We start from the raw sequence: 14,430 nt of genomic DNA on the forward strand, positions 1-14,430 counted from the left end.
GAAAGAATCAACTAGTAACTATACTTTTATAATCACATACACCATCCTTGATTATATTCCCATAAAAGCACAACACTGATTATTTTATTCCTTGTTTGGATAATATATATATATATATATATTGTGTATGTATGTGTGTCTCTGTGTGTGTGTGTATTGTAAGGATGTGTAAAGTTCTCTAAATTAAACTCTCATCTTGTCTCCTGTGTCAGTCATGGCTTCCTCCAACAGTGTCCTGTGTGAAGATCAGCTCCAGTGCTCCATCTGTCTGGATGTGTTCACTGATCCAGTCTCTACTCCATGTGGACACAACTACTGTATGATCTGTCTCAAAGAGTTCTGGGACAGCAATTCACACTGTCAGTGTCCAGTGTGTAAGGAGGAATTCCCTAAACGCCCTAAACTACGTGTGAATACATTCATCTCTGGACTGGCTGCTTCATTTAAGAAGTCAGTTCAGGTGAAATCCAGCAGTGCTGCAGAAAAACCCACCCAATCTCTGGTGCTCTGTGAGGCCTGCTGTGAAAAGAAATGTGCAGCTGTGAAGTCATGTCTGACCTGTATGACCTCTTACTGCAAGACTCACCTGGAACCTCATAAGAGAGTGTCTTCATTGAAGAAGCACAAACTGATGGAGCCTGTGGAGAACCTGGGGGACTACATCTGCCAGAAACATGAGAGACCCCTGGAGCTGTTCTGTAGAGACGACCAGATATGTGTCTGTCGGTTCTGTACTGAGGGAGACCACAAAACTCACAACACTGTTCTTATAGAGGAGGAGAGTGCAGAAAAGAAGGTGAGAGACTGAAACTTATTAATGGATAGTAAAACCTTAAAAATTGTTTACATAAACCGTGTCCAACGTTTATACAGGATCTTTATTTTTCTCAGACTGAGATGGAAAAGACACAAGCAGAAGTTCAGCAGATGATCCAGGAGCGACTGAAAAAGATTGAGGAAATTAAACACTCTGTAGATCTCAATAATGTGAGTCTCTCCTTCAAAACAAACACATACAGTGGTGTGAAAAACTATTTGCCCCCTTCCTGATTTCTTATTCTTTTGCATGTTTGTCACACAAAATGTTTCTGATCATCAAACACATTTAACTATTAGTCTAAGATAACACAAGTAAACACAAAATGCAGTTTTTAAATGATGGTTTTTATTATTTAGGGAGAAAAAAAATTCAAACCCACATGGCCCTGTGTGAAAAAGTAATTGCCCCCTGAACCTAATAACTGGTTGGGCCACCCTTAGCAGCAATAACTGCAATCAAGCGTTTGCGATAACTTGAAACGAGTCTTTTACAGCGCTCTGGAGGAATTTTGGCCCACTCATCTTTGCAGAATTGTTGTAATTCAGCTTTATTTGAGGGTTTTCTAGCATGAACCGCCTTTTTAAGGTCATGCCACAACATCTCAATAGGATTCAGGTCAGGACTTTGACTAGGCCACTCCAAAGTCTTCATTTTGTTTTTCTTCAGCCATTCAGAGGTGGATTTGCTGGTGTGTTTTGGGTCATTGTCCTGCTGCAGCACCCAAGATCGCTTCAGCTTGAGTTGATGAACAGATGGCCGGACATTCTCCCTCAGGATTTATTGGTAGACAGTAGAATTCATGGTTCCATCTTTCACAGCAAGCCTTCCAGGTCCTGAAGCAGCAAAACAACCCCAGACCATCACACTAACACCACCATATTTTACTGTTGGTATGATGTTCTTTTTTCTGAAATGCTGTGTTACTTTTACGCCAGATGTAACGGGACACGCACCTTCCAAAAAGTTCAACTTTTGTCTTGTCGGTCCACAAGGTATTTTTCCAAAAGTCTTGGCAATCATTGAGATGTTTTTTAGCAAAATTGAGACGAGCCTTAATGTTCTTTTTGCTTAAAAGTGGTTTGCGCCTTGGAAATCTGCCATGCAGGCCGTTTTTGCCCAGTCTCTTTCTTATGGTGGAGTCGTGAACACTGACCTTAATTGAGGCAAATGAGGCCTGCAGTTCTTTAGATGTTGTCCTGGGGTCTTTTGTGGCCTCTCGGATGAGTTGTCTCTGCGCTCTTGGGGTAATTTTGGTCGGCCGGCCACTCCTGGGAAGGTTCACCACTGTTCCATGGTTTTGCCATTTGTGGATAATGGCTCTCACTGTGGTTCGCTGGAGTCCCAAAGCTTTAGAAATGGCTTTATAACCTTAACCAGACTGATAGATCTCAATTACTTTTGTTCTCATTTGTTCCTGAATTTCTATGGATCTTGGCATGATGTCTAGCTTTTGAGGTGCTTTTGGTCTACTTCTCTGTGTCAGGTAGCTCCTATTTAAGTGATTTCTTGATTGAAACAGGTGTGGCAGTAATCAGGCCTGGGGGTGACTACAGAAATTGAACTCAGGTGTGATAAACCACAGTTAAGTTATTTTTTAACAAGGGGGGCAATCACTTTTTCACACAGGGCCATGTAAATTTGGAGTTTTTTTTTCTCCCTTAATAAGATTTAAAAACTGCATTTTGTGTTCAATTATGTTATCTTTGACTAATAGTTAACGGTTTTTGATGAGCAGAAACATTTAAGTGTGACAAACATGCAAAAGAATAAGAAATCAGGAAGGGGGGAAATAGTTTTTCACACCACTGTAAGTGGAGTCCTGATACAATCATATGAAATAAAATATTTTAGCTTGATTTGTTAGAAAAGTACAGAAAAGGAGAAAGCAGATGTTGTGGAGATCTTCAGTGCTCTGATGCTCTGCATTAAGAGAAGCCAGGCTGAACTGCTTAAGGTGATGGAGAAGAAGCAGAAAGCAGCAGAGAGGCAGGCTGAAGAGTTCATTAAAGATCTGAAGCAGGAAATCACTGAGCTAAAGAGGAGAAACACTGAGCTGGAGCAGCTCTCACACACTGAGGATCACCTCCACCTCCTACAGGTCAGAGTCCCTCTGTTTCTCAATAGCAATGCAGCACATGACAGGACAGCAGTCCCCATGCTGAGGGATTTCTCCTCTCTCCTGCTGTACTGTAGATTTACCCGTCACTGTGCAGCCCTCCACACACCCAGGACTGGACTGATGTCACTATTAACTCTCGTCTAAGTGTGGAGACTGTGAGGAGAGCTCTGTCTCAGATCCAGGAGACTCTCAGTGAGGAAATGGAGAAGCTTGATGAGACTGGTCAGTACTACATTTGCTAAAATTCATAAACATCCTGTTAATAAAAGTACTGTACCTGTCTTATTTTCCCAACAGAACTGAAGAGAATTAAACAATATGCAGGTTTGTGAGCTCTTATTGATCACATGACTAAATATATATTTCTTCACTGTTACAAACTGTGCAATGATAAACCTGATGTTCGCTGTGTTTCTGTCTCTCAGTGGATGTGACTCTGGATCCTGATACAGCGAATCCTTATCTTATCCTGTCTGATGATGGGAAACAAGTTACACATGGAGACACAGAACAGAATCTCCCAGATAACCCAGAGAGGTTTGATTATTGTGCTGATGTCCTGGGAAAGGAGGGATTCTCCTCAGGGAGATTTTACTATGAGGTGCAGGTCAGATGGAGTACTGAGTGGGATTTAGGAGTGGTCAGAGAGTCCATTAACAGGAAAGGGGGGATTACACTCAGTCCTGAAGATGGATTCTGGTGTGTGTTGCTGAGAAATGAGACTGAGTATGGGGCTCTGGACTCGACTCCTGTCTCCCTCTATTTAAAACAGGCTCCTCAGAAGGTGGGGGTGTTTGTGGATTATGAGGAGGGTCTGGTCTCCTTCTATGATGTTGATGCAAAGTCACATATCTACTCTTTCACTGGTCAGACTTTTACAGGGAAACTATTTCCAATATTCAGCCCCTGTACTGATGATGAAGGTGAAAATTCAGCACCACTGATTATCTGTCCTGTTACTCAAATATAAATAGTTCTGATTTTAAATTTTATTTTCATTCAGCCTTGTTAGCATCATATAAAATTGGCTCCTGCTTTAAAGCAAGTTTAATCCCAACTAATTCACTATTTTAATAGTTTTTTTTATTCAAATCTAATATCTAGATATATTTGTCCTGTTAGTCAAAAAGTTATTTGTAAATATGAATATTTCTAATTTTTTTTCTTAATCAGCATTAGGGCATCTGAAATAGGCCATACTGGTGGAATATCACACTTTAACATTCAGCATGTGTCATAATCCCACACTAACCTCATCACTCACTAGCTTTGAACATGATTGTAACACAACTGTTTTTTGTTTTTTTTTTGTTTTTTTTAAATGAATCACTGTGATTTTGGTGTAAAAATAACATTGGTAAGTGGACTTTTAATCGACAATTTCCCGAATTTGGTTCGTGAGCTGATGCTCAAAAATGTAAAATAAGAAAAGTGAAACTGTACAAAAGGTGAGCAGGCCTTTTCATCAATATGGGCATTTCAGTGGTAGTTTACATATATTACATATATTTTAAATTCAAATTCAAATTTTATTTGTCACATACACAGTCACACACAGTACGATATGCAGTGAAATTCTTAGACAACTGCTCGTGACCTAAAAATAAAAGACTATGAATAGGAATAGGAAATACATATGAAAATTAAAATAAAGGGTAAATATATTTAGGAAAGAATAAAATAAAATATATGAAGAATATATGAAGAAATATAGAACAATAAGAGCAGCTGTACGAGTAGGTACATATTTATGTAATTTTTGTGTGGAATGGAGTTAAAATAAACTGTAATAAAAGAATGGTAATGTCCAGGGTTGTGCAATCCACATTTTTAAAGTGACTTATGCAGTACTAATATGCTTAAAGTGATTTATTTAAAGTGACTTGTGATGGAGTGATTTGATGACCATGAAGTGTAGTTGTGCAGTGGCCAATAGTGTAAACGAATGTTCAGAATGTCCAGTGTGTGTGTAAAAACCATATGTGTGGGTCAGTACTGTGTGGTGGTGTGATTGTGATTGAGAGACCGTATTGCCTGCGGGAAGAAGCTCCTCCTCAGTCTCTCTGTGTTGGCCTTCAGGGAGCGGAATCGCTTTCCTAACCTTAACAGAGAGAACAGTCCATTGTTGGGATGGCTGAGGTCCTTCACGATCTTCCTGGCCTTGACCCAGCACCGCCTGCTGTAGATTGAGTGCAGGTCAGGAAACTCGGTGCGGATGGTGCGCTCAGCTGATCCCACAACCCTCTGTAGAGCTCGTCTGTCCTGCATGGTGCTGTTCCCGAACCAGGTTGAGAGTTTCCCATCAAGATGCTCTCTATGGTGCAGGGGTAAAAGTTCCTGAGCACCTTGGAGGGCAGTCGGAAGTCTTTCAAGCGTCTGAGGTGGTAGAGACGCTGTCGGGCCTTTTTCACCACGGTGTTGATGTGACAGGACCATGACAGGTTCTGCGTGATGTGAACGCCGAGGTATTTGAAGCTGTCCACTCTCTCCACTGGGCTCTCGTTGATGACGGGGGTCTGGTAGTTCCTCTCCTGCTTAGTGCTGACGTCCACTATCAACTCCTTTATCTTACTGACGTTTAGAAGGAGGTTGTTCCTCTGGCACCAGTTATCCAGATTCCTAATCTCCTTCAGGTAGGCCGTCTCGTTGTTATCAGAGATCAGGCCCACCACGACGGTGGTGGGCCTGTCAGCAAACTTAATGATGGTGGTGAAGCTGGTAGTGGCCACACAGTCGTATGTGTACAAAGAGTACAGCAGGGGGCTCAGAACACACCCCTAGGGGGCTCCAGTGCTGAGAGTGATGGAGGCTGAGACATGTCCGCCCATCCTTACTGCCTGTGGTCTGCCAGTTATAAAGTTGGAGATCCACTGACACATAAATGAGCTGAGTCCCAGGTGCTCCAGCTTGGTGGTGAGTGTGGAGGGAATTATGGTATTAAATGCAGAGCTGTAGTCGATGAAGAGCATTTTCACATAATTCCCCCTTCTAGTGTCCAAGTGAGAGAGAGATCTATGGAGGAGATGAGAGATGGCATCGTCTATGGAACGATTTGGACGGTAAGCAAACTGTAGAGGGTCCAGTGTGTCGAGTAGAGAAGAAATGATAAAGTCTCTGACCAGGCGTTCAATGCACTTCATCACTACTGAGGTGAGGGCTACAGGGCGATAGTCATTGAGAGAAGCAGGGTGGGGTTTCTTCGGGACAAAAACAATGATGGACTCTTTGAAGCATGTGGGGATCACCGACTGAGATAAAGAGATGTTGAATATCTCAGTGAACACAGGTGCTATCTGGTCTGCGCAGGCTCTGAGGATACAGCCTGAGATGCCATCTGGTCCTGCTGCTTTCCTGGTGTTCACTCTCTTGAAGACGTCATGCTCGGTGATGATGAGCACGTTTCTGGTGCTGGCGGTGTCTGCAGCCGTTAGCGCCGCTAGCATTAGCATCGCTAGCGTCTTTAGCTGCAGCCTCGAAGCGAGCATAAAAAGTGTTCAGCTCGTCTCCCAGAGTCGCGTCCGCGTTCGTCATACCGGTTGTTGGTTCTTTATAGTCCGTAATTGTCCTTAGTCCCTGCCACAGGCTCCTAGAGTCACTCCCGTAGCGCTGCTTCGCCTCTTTTACCGCCTTCTGGACGTTATATGACGCAGCCTTGTACGGGTCCATGTCCCCCGTCGCGAGTCTTGTGTTGTAGGCAGCGGTGCGAGATCTCAGAGCGTCACGCATGGTTTTATCCACCTACGACTTCTGGTTGTAAAAACGTTCTAACAGTCTTTTTCTCCACGGTATCATCTGCTAGTTTCCCGATGAATCCCACAACCGCTTTCGTAAACACACTGACGTCATCATCGGAGCTGTTTTGGAACATGTCCCAGTCTGCGTCATTGAGTGCATCCAGTAACGCGGCCACCGATTGGTCCGCCCAGCACGCGACCTCCCTCTGAACCGAAAATTTCTGTTTCAGCCTTTGTTTGTATTTTGGAATGTGGAAAATGGCGGCATGGTCGGATTTACCAAACGGAGGGCGAGATTGTGCCTTGTAGCCATCCTTGACCATTGTATAGCAGTGGTCAAGTGTCCTGATTATGACCGATGTAAACTCCCTAGGTAGATAAAAAGGACGACACATGATGGACAGTAGTTCCAAATTTGGTTTGCAGGAGCGTGTGAGAAGAACTCACCCCAGGTGACTTCCTTCCTTGACTTCCCCCCAGGTTTTAAAACCTGTTGGCATCTCTCTTATTCCTTTGCCCGAACTGCACACAGCACATGTAGCTGACCTACTATTGTTTTTAAGGTGATTGCCTGTGATGATAATCTTGTGAAAGAGAAATTATTTTCACACATAAACTGGACAGCACAGAGTTCTGACCTCAACCCCTGTCAAAGTCCTCCCAAGGATGGGATGGAGAAGACTTACAGAGCAGCTCAGCTTTCTACTGTAGTTATTGACTGTGATAATAAGATAATGCAATGCACCTCCTTGAATAACTTTTTATTATATTTTCTAAAAAACAACTTACTGACCAAAGGTGCCAATCCATTACATGGCACAAACGTACACTCACACACTCATTCACACACTAGGCTAATGGGCATTCCCAAATTATCTGTAATGTGCATGTCTTTGAACTGTGGAAGGAAACCGGACTACGCGAAGGAAACCTACCCAACACGGAGAGAACATGCAAGCACCAATCAAACAGAGATGGGAATCGAACACACTGGAGATGCAAGGCGACAGAGCTAACCAAACTAGCTTGCACTTAGCTTGTACACATCAAACATCAGATTGTTTTATTTTTTGTTCACTAGATATGTAAAAATTTACGAATTATTATCATTATCTAATCTCAAATTGGCATATAATGATCGAGAGATTACCCAGAAGAGGCACCCTGGCTTAGTGGTTAACATAATCAGCTTGCTAGGTATTTGTCATATCCAAACTCTCAGACATCACTGTCTTATAAAACCTCATTCTTTTGTCAGCTCAAAATCAGAATCAGAATATCTTTACTGTCATTGTAACAAGTACAACAAAATTGTGCAATCCCTGCCTCAGAGAGACATGCAAACAAATAAAAACAAATATATAATAAGGAAGAAAGATAAATAAATAAATACATAAATACATAAAATTAATAAATAAATAAATAAATAAATAAAAGGCTAATATATGTACACTAGTAAAAAAAATGAGTTGTACTCTAAATGAGGTAGGTTGTACACTATAGTATTAAAACTCAATCTGCATAAAACTGCAAAAGATATTATCCAATAGTGGCAACCTGGAGCCATTAGTACTTGACCCAGGAATCTCCTGACCAGCAGTCTAATGCCTTACCACTAAGCCACCCCTGCCCCCATAGTGCATTATAAAGAGCAAAATAAGGCCATAAAGACCCTGTACACTAGAGCAGCTGAAACCTTGCAAAATGGAAAAATAGAGGAAACTCCCACTAGATAAAAGTGGCCACTTGTCTTCAGTGCCCAAATGCTTAAAAATATAAAAAATAAATTGTGATGCTACACTCATTGGTAGTCCTTTAACTGTCCCAACTTTTTCAGAGGATATTGTAACCAGCAGAATTGAATTGAGTGCATATTTTTAACAACCAATTATTTTTTACAAGTTTTTAATATTGTATATAATAAAGAGACTTTACAGATTACTTATTTTTGGTTGAATTCTTTCATACTTTCCAAGGTGTTTTTTTTTTTTTTTTGGATGTTGGATTTCTGATTGAATACTGCAAACCTCCTCATAAGGTAAAAGTATAGTCTCTAATAAAGTCAAAATGTTGCTAATACAAACTATCTGGAATAAAACATTAACAGATAAAATATTATTTTAAAAAGGTAAATATAAGGATTTGTCAGTGGAATGTTTTGGAGATTGTGGCTTCTATGAAAACTCACGTCTGCAGTGGGAGAAATAAAAGTGTTTGCTATTAGAGTGAGGTTCATCCCATCATGGTGACCTGCAGATTGAAACATCAAAACATTTCATTTTAGATCACTAATAAACATTTTGGTGTGTATTGTTGAGAGAAGACTTTAGATATGTTTTATATTAACTAACCTCTGTTTATTTGTTTTGCTTTCATTTTTGTAGTTACACATCGGGCTAAATTGCCTGAAATTTTATTTTAAAACATGGCTTCAAAAATGTATGTTTAAATGTGGTGTAGGAGCCAAAATCGTGTATGTCACTTTGTGTTTTTCTGAGTCACCTCCCTCTAGTGGCTGGGCCTTCAATCTTTAATGGCAGGTGATACTGCCTGGGGGGCGTGGCCGGAGCAGGAAGCTACAGTCTTCGACCGCAAAGGCCCAAGGAGAGGCTGCTCTGTTAAATCCTTCGTTCATCTTTGTGTAGTGGGTTCAGGTAAGTGACAGCAGTATCAGCCTATCAGGGTAGGGCACCTCCCTATTTAAAGCCGGATTGGATGTTACCTGGGTTGCGTCACGCCCGGTTTCCCCTTTGTTTCCGTGTTTGTAGAGGCGGCAGGTAAGCGCGTCGTTTAAACATGGCTGTTAGAAACTGGTTTCATGTGTGTGTGACTTAAAATGTTCATTGTTACTTTTTATAGCGTGTTTTCCGGCGCTGCAGTGGACGTAGTGGCGAGCATTTGCCTTGAAGGTATGTTTGTTCAACCCGGGTGGTTTATTAACTGCCGAAGGAATTAATAATATTAATTCTTGCATATTGATTAGGCTTCCTTGTGCCCTATTGTTATGCTGGGATACAGTTCTGACTAAACCGGTGCCTGTGTGTGTTTTCGCTACAAAGACCTGAATGGTAAGTGGTTTAACTAGCCTTTTACTGAGAGTTAGAAGCGTATATGTTGTTAATGTTTCCTCTCTTGTGTTTGTCATAGGAAACTCCCTCTCGTTGCTATTGTCGTGTTGGCTATTGCTCATTGAGTGGTGCTGCTAGCGCTGTTCGTTTTTAGGGCTGTGAAGATACAGCTGCTAACCGTGTGAGAAGCTAAAGTTGCTAATTGCTAATAGCGGAGACGCTGCCTTTAATCTCGCGCCAGTGTTGCCGTGAATAATGTAGAGAGGGGACTGTTTATCCGTCTGGTGTCGTGTTGCTTTGTCGCCCTGTGTCGAACGTATGGGCTATCCGTTGTTCTTTCTTTTTCTTTTTGTTTCCTTTTGGCTAAGTACTTTAAGTTTTCTTGGCCTATTTAAGTGTTTTTGGTTTATTGTTATTTTGGTTTCTTTTGTAATTGGAATGGACGCATTTCTTGATGGCTGACCTGCTAGGGGCTATTCAGTACATTTAATGTTTTATGATTCTCTTTTGTACTTGTTAGCTTCTGACCCTTATTGTTGTCGGATGTTTTACGAAGTGTTTGTAATATTGTTGGGGTTTTTGTTTGTCTTTTTTTTTCTTTTGTTTATTGTAGGAGCTGAGGTTCGGTGACCGATTGGTTTCCTTCGCTGTGGTGGTGGTTTTTCCCGATTGTGTGCAGTGTTACACCTGGAGTGTTTGAGCGCGCGATCATTGTGCACCGTGGTGTGTGTGGAAGTGTGTTCTGGTAAAAAGACCACGCTACTCTGTCTGGCTCTGGTGAACCTCAGCTCTAAATATTTTGATTTGCGTTTGTCTAACAATATATACATTTCAGTCCGGTCTTTCCAATTAGTTTTCTTTCTTTATATTTTTTGTGTTTACCTGTTTGACCTGGGGTTTCTTGTCTACTGTTTTTAGTGTTTTAAATAATTGTGTCAATAAATTTCTATTTTTCTAAATATCTTATCCACGCCTCCTGCCTGCTGGGAAGTAGTCGAACTTGTGTGCTTGACCTCTAAATTGAGTGGGCTAAATCTTTTTGTCCCTGGGGTGAGTCCCAGGGTGGCGTAATCGGTATAATAACGCTTAGTAAATCTTTCCATGCTGTAGCGACGCGCCACATTCTGGCGTAATCGGCAGGATACTTCTGTTGTAGTGTGGAGACGTGGATTTGGTGTTCTTTTCTTTTTGTTCTCCAGACAACGGCAGTCCCTTTTCGTCTTGAATCGGCATCAGTTTAAGTTTTATTGCATATTGGTGGTAAGAGCCTGTGCATTGGTTGAGATGGAGGACGAATTACGTGAGTTACGAGATTTGGTAGCGCAATTAAAAGCTGATAATGAAAGGCTGCGGCAGGACCACGTATCGGTTGCACAGCCTGGGTCATCTAATACTTTTCTTCCTGTGGTTCCAGATCCCCCACTCGTTGGTACTGGAGTGCCGACTGCAGAGCGGTTTGTTCTCGTTCCAAGAGACCGTAAGTGTCCGAAGTTTAGTGGTCGGGCGGGCATTAGCATCAACGAGTGGGTTGAGGAAGCCCAGTCTTGTATGCGGCTTCGTCACCTATCTACAGCTGATCAGGCATTTTTTCTTTTTGATCACCTGGAGGGGGAGGCACGGGAAGAAATTCGTTATCGGCCTAGCAGCGAGAGGGAGGATCCAGACATGATTATTCAGGTATTGCGTGAATTGTATGGTTGTACAAAGTCGTATGTAGCGTTACAAGAGTCATTCTTTTCCAGGAGACAACAGGATGGAGAGACTCTGGTGGAGTTCTCCTTAGCATTAATGAGTCTCTTGGAAAAGGTTAAAAGTCAATCGCCTCATGGCATGCCTAACGCTGAGCTTTTGCTGCGCGATCAGTTTGTGGAGTATGTTAACGATTGTGGTCTACGGCGTGAACTGAAGCAGTTAGTGCGTCGTCAGCCCACTTCTACACTGTTTGACGTTCGCAGGGAAGCCCTGCGTTGGGAGAGGGAGGGCATGCCTGGGGGGGTACGCGGTCGAAGTCAGTCTGTCCCATCTGCTTATGGCATTCAATATGGGGTGCAAGGAAATCAGCGTGTTAATAGTAGTGTTTCTGTATCTTCAGAAATGAGTGAACTGCGGGATATGCTGCGTAGTCAGCAGCAACAGTTGAATCAGTTAAGCCAAAGTATGGCGCAGCTTCAAAATCCCCAGTCGCACGCGCGGTCATTTAAGTCAAAGCTAATTTGTAGACGGTGTCACCAACCTGGTCATTTTGCTAGGGAGTGTGATGGGGGCCGGTTATCTGCCCATCCACCACTAGCTCGGGCAAACCCAATGGTCATGAGGGGCGAACAGTCACCTGTGCAGCCGCCGGAAAACTAGCTCCCACCGAGATGCAGAGCCACAACTCGGTTGGGGAAATGTTAGGCTCCACACATGAAATGGGTTCTGATTTTATGTCACGGTTTATGTCTACTTGTCCCCAGCTCGTTGTATCCATGGGTGGGGTTTTGGTACCTTGCCTAGTGGACACTGGTTCTATGGTGTCCACCATGACGGAGAGTTGTTTTTTGACAAATTTTGGGTCGTGGGGTCAAGAACAGCTTAAATCGTGTCATTGGCTCCAGCTTCGGGCAGCAAATGGTCTTTCGATTCCTTATGTTGGCTATTTGGAATTAGATGTAGAGCTCTGTGGACGGGTTGTGTCCGGCTGTGGTGTGTTGGTGGTCAGAGACCCTCCTGGTGGTGTGCGTGTAGAAGTTCCTGGAGTGTTGGGTATGAACATCCTGAGCCGCTGCTACCAGGGGCTCTTTGGCCAACATGGCACTGCTCTGTTTGACTTACCAGTGGTGTTAGAGGCCCCTACTTCTGTTTTTCATGCTTTACAGCATTGTCATCGGGTGGATACCCAGCCAGTTTCTGTTGGGGAGGGCCGAGTTAAGGTACGTGGGCGTAGGGCGTGGCGCATCCCAGGTGGCACCCTGAAGTGGGTTGCTGCAACTTGTTCGGCTCAGTATTCAGGCGGGACAGTACTGTTCGAGCCACCTACTTTTGGTTTACCGGCAGGGCTGTTGGTTTCTCCTGCTCTTTTACGAGTGGATAGTGGTACGGTCTACGTGCCTATAGTGAATGTTGGAACTGTAGACGTAGTGCTGTATGTTCGTACTGTTATTGGTACTGTGAAGAAGGTTGATGTAATTAGTTTGCCTTCGGGGGTCACAGAACTTAAAACTGTTACTGCGACAGTAAAGGCACAGTGTGTGCAAGTTTCTCTTACAGTACCAGAACAGATAGCTAGGCTGGATTTATCTGTGTTATCAGAAGAAGACCAGGGGAAGGTGAGGTCGCTGTTGGAGAAATACATGTCTGTGTTTTCTGCAAGTGATGGAGACTTAGGCTGCACTAGTCTGATATCGCACGATATACCTTTGGTGGATGAAATTCCTGTTAGGCAGCGGTTTAGACGTATTCCTCCGTCTGAGTATGAGGTGGTAAAAGCCCATATTAATCAACTGCTGGACACTCAGGTAATCCGAGAAAGCTGTAGTCCTTACGCCTCACCCATAGTGCTCGTTAAAAAGAAGGACGGTAGTCTGCGCATGTGTGTGGACTACCGTCGCTTAAACGTGAAGACGAGGAAGGATGCGTTTCCTCTGCCACGCATTGAGGAGACTTTGGACTCGCTGGCTGGGGCCCAGTGGTTTTCTACCCTGGACCTGGCCAGTGGGTATAATCAGGTACCTGTAACAGAGAGGGATAAGCCAAAAACTGCTTTTTGCACTCCTTTTGGCCTATTTGAGTGGAATAGGATGCCTTTTGGGTTGTGCAATGCTCCAAGTACCTTCCAGCGATTGATGGAACGATTGTTTGGTGATCAGCAGTACCAGTCCCTTCTGTTGTATCTTGATGATATTATTGTGTTCTCCTCTTCAGTGAACCAACACCTTGCTCGGATGGAGGTGGTTTTAAGTCGATTACAGACTGAAGGTTTGAAAGCCAAATTGTCGAAGTGTGCCTTTTTCAAAAAGGAGGTGCATTATTTAGGGCATGTCATCTCTGCAGCAGGGGTTTCGACTGACCCACATAAAGTGGAGGCAGTTGCACAGTGGCCTCGTCCCAAAAGTGTTGCAGAGTTGCGTTCATTTTTGGGATTCGCTAGCTACTACCGGCGCTTTGTGGAGGGGTTTGCCAAGTTGGCTGCTCCTCTTCATAGGTTGGTAGCTCAGCTGGCAAACTCCAAACGTCTGAGGCAAAATGGTCGAGATTTTGCTGAAGCCTGGTCTGCAGACTGTCAGTGTAGCTTCGAGGGGTTAAAAGTTAAATTAACTACAGCCCCAGTGCTCGCCTATGCAGACTTTTCACTACCATTTATTCTAGAGGTCGATGCTAGTCATGGAGGGTTAGGAGCAGTCCTGTCCCAGGAGCAACAAGGTAGGGTGCGGCCAATTGCTTATGGTAGTCGTAGTCTTAGGCCCACTGAGCGTAATCCAACCAACTACAGTTCCATGAAACTGGAATTGTTGGGGCTTAAGTGGGCCATGACCGAGAAATTTCGGGAGTATCTGTTGGGCCATAAGTGTGTTGTCTTTACGGACAATAATCCCCTCAGCTACCTGACATCTGCAAAGTTGGGTGCCATGGAGCAGCGTTGGGCCGCTCAATTGGCATCATTTGATTTTGAAATCAAATATAGGTCTGGAAGAAGCAACCGTAATGCGG

General features: G+C 43.4%; 1 protein-coding gene across 1 annotated transcript; it reads left to right on the plus strand.

Moving 5' to 3' along the window:
• Positions 1 to 199: 199 nt before the first annotated feature.
• Positions 200 to 4,955, plus strand: LOC128519516 (zinc finger protein RFP-like). Its single transcript, XM_053493273.1, has 6 exons — positions 200 to 796; positions 892 to 987; positions 2,685 to 2,918; positions 3,014 to 3,161; positions 3,237 to 3,263; positions 3,365 to 4,955. Exons 1-6 carry the CDS (start codon positions 215 to 217, stop codon positions 3,907 to 3,909), a joined length of 1,632 nt encoding a protein of 543 aa, XP_053349248.1. The 5' UTR covers positions 200 to 214; the 3' UTR covers positions 3,910 to 4,955.
• Positions 4,956 to 14,430: the final 9,475 nt, after the last annotated feature.

Source organism: Clarias gariepinus, chromosome 1 (genome assembly GCF_024256425.1).
Source record: "Clarias gariepinus isolate MV-2021 ecotype Netherlands chromosome 1, CGAR_prim_01v2, whole genome shotgun sequence".
Taxonomy (NCBI): Eukaryota; Metazoa; Chordata; class Actinopteri; order Siluriformes; family Clariidae; genus Clarias; species Clarias gariepinus.

Bases quoted from the DNA above. Each gene is read 5' to 3' on its own strand.
- LOC128519516 (XM_053493273.1), top strand. From the start codon at position 215: ATGGCTTCCTCCAACAGTGTCCTGTGTGAAGATCAGCTCCAGTGCTCC. The intron at 988-2,684 runs GTGAGTCTCTCC...TTGATTTGTTAG, and splicing joins ACTCTGTAGATCTCAATAAT to AAAAGTACAGAAAAGGAGAA. The intron at 2,919-3,013 runs GTCAGAGTCCCT...GCTGTACTGTAG, and splicing joins ATCACCTCCACCTCCTACAG to ATTTACCCGTCACTGTGCAG.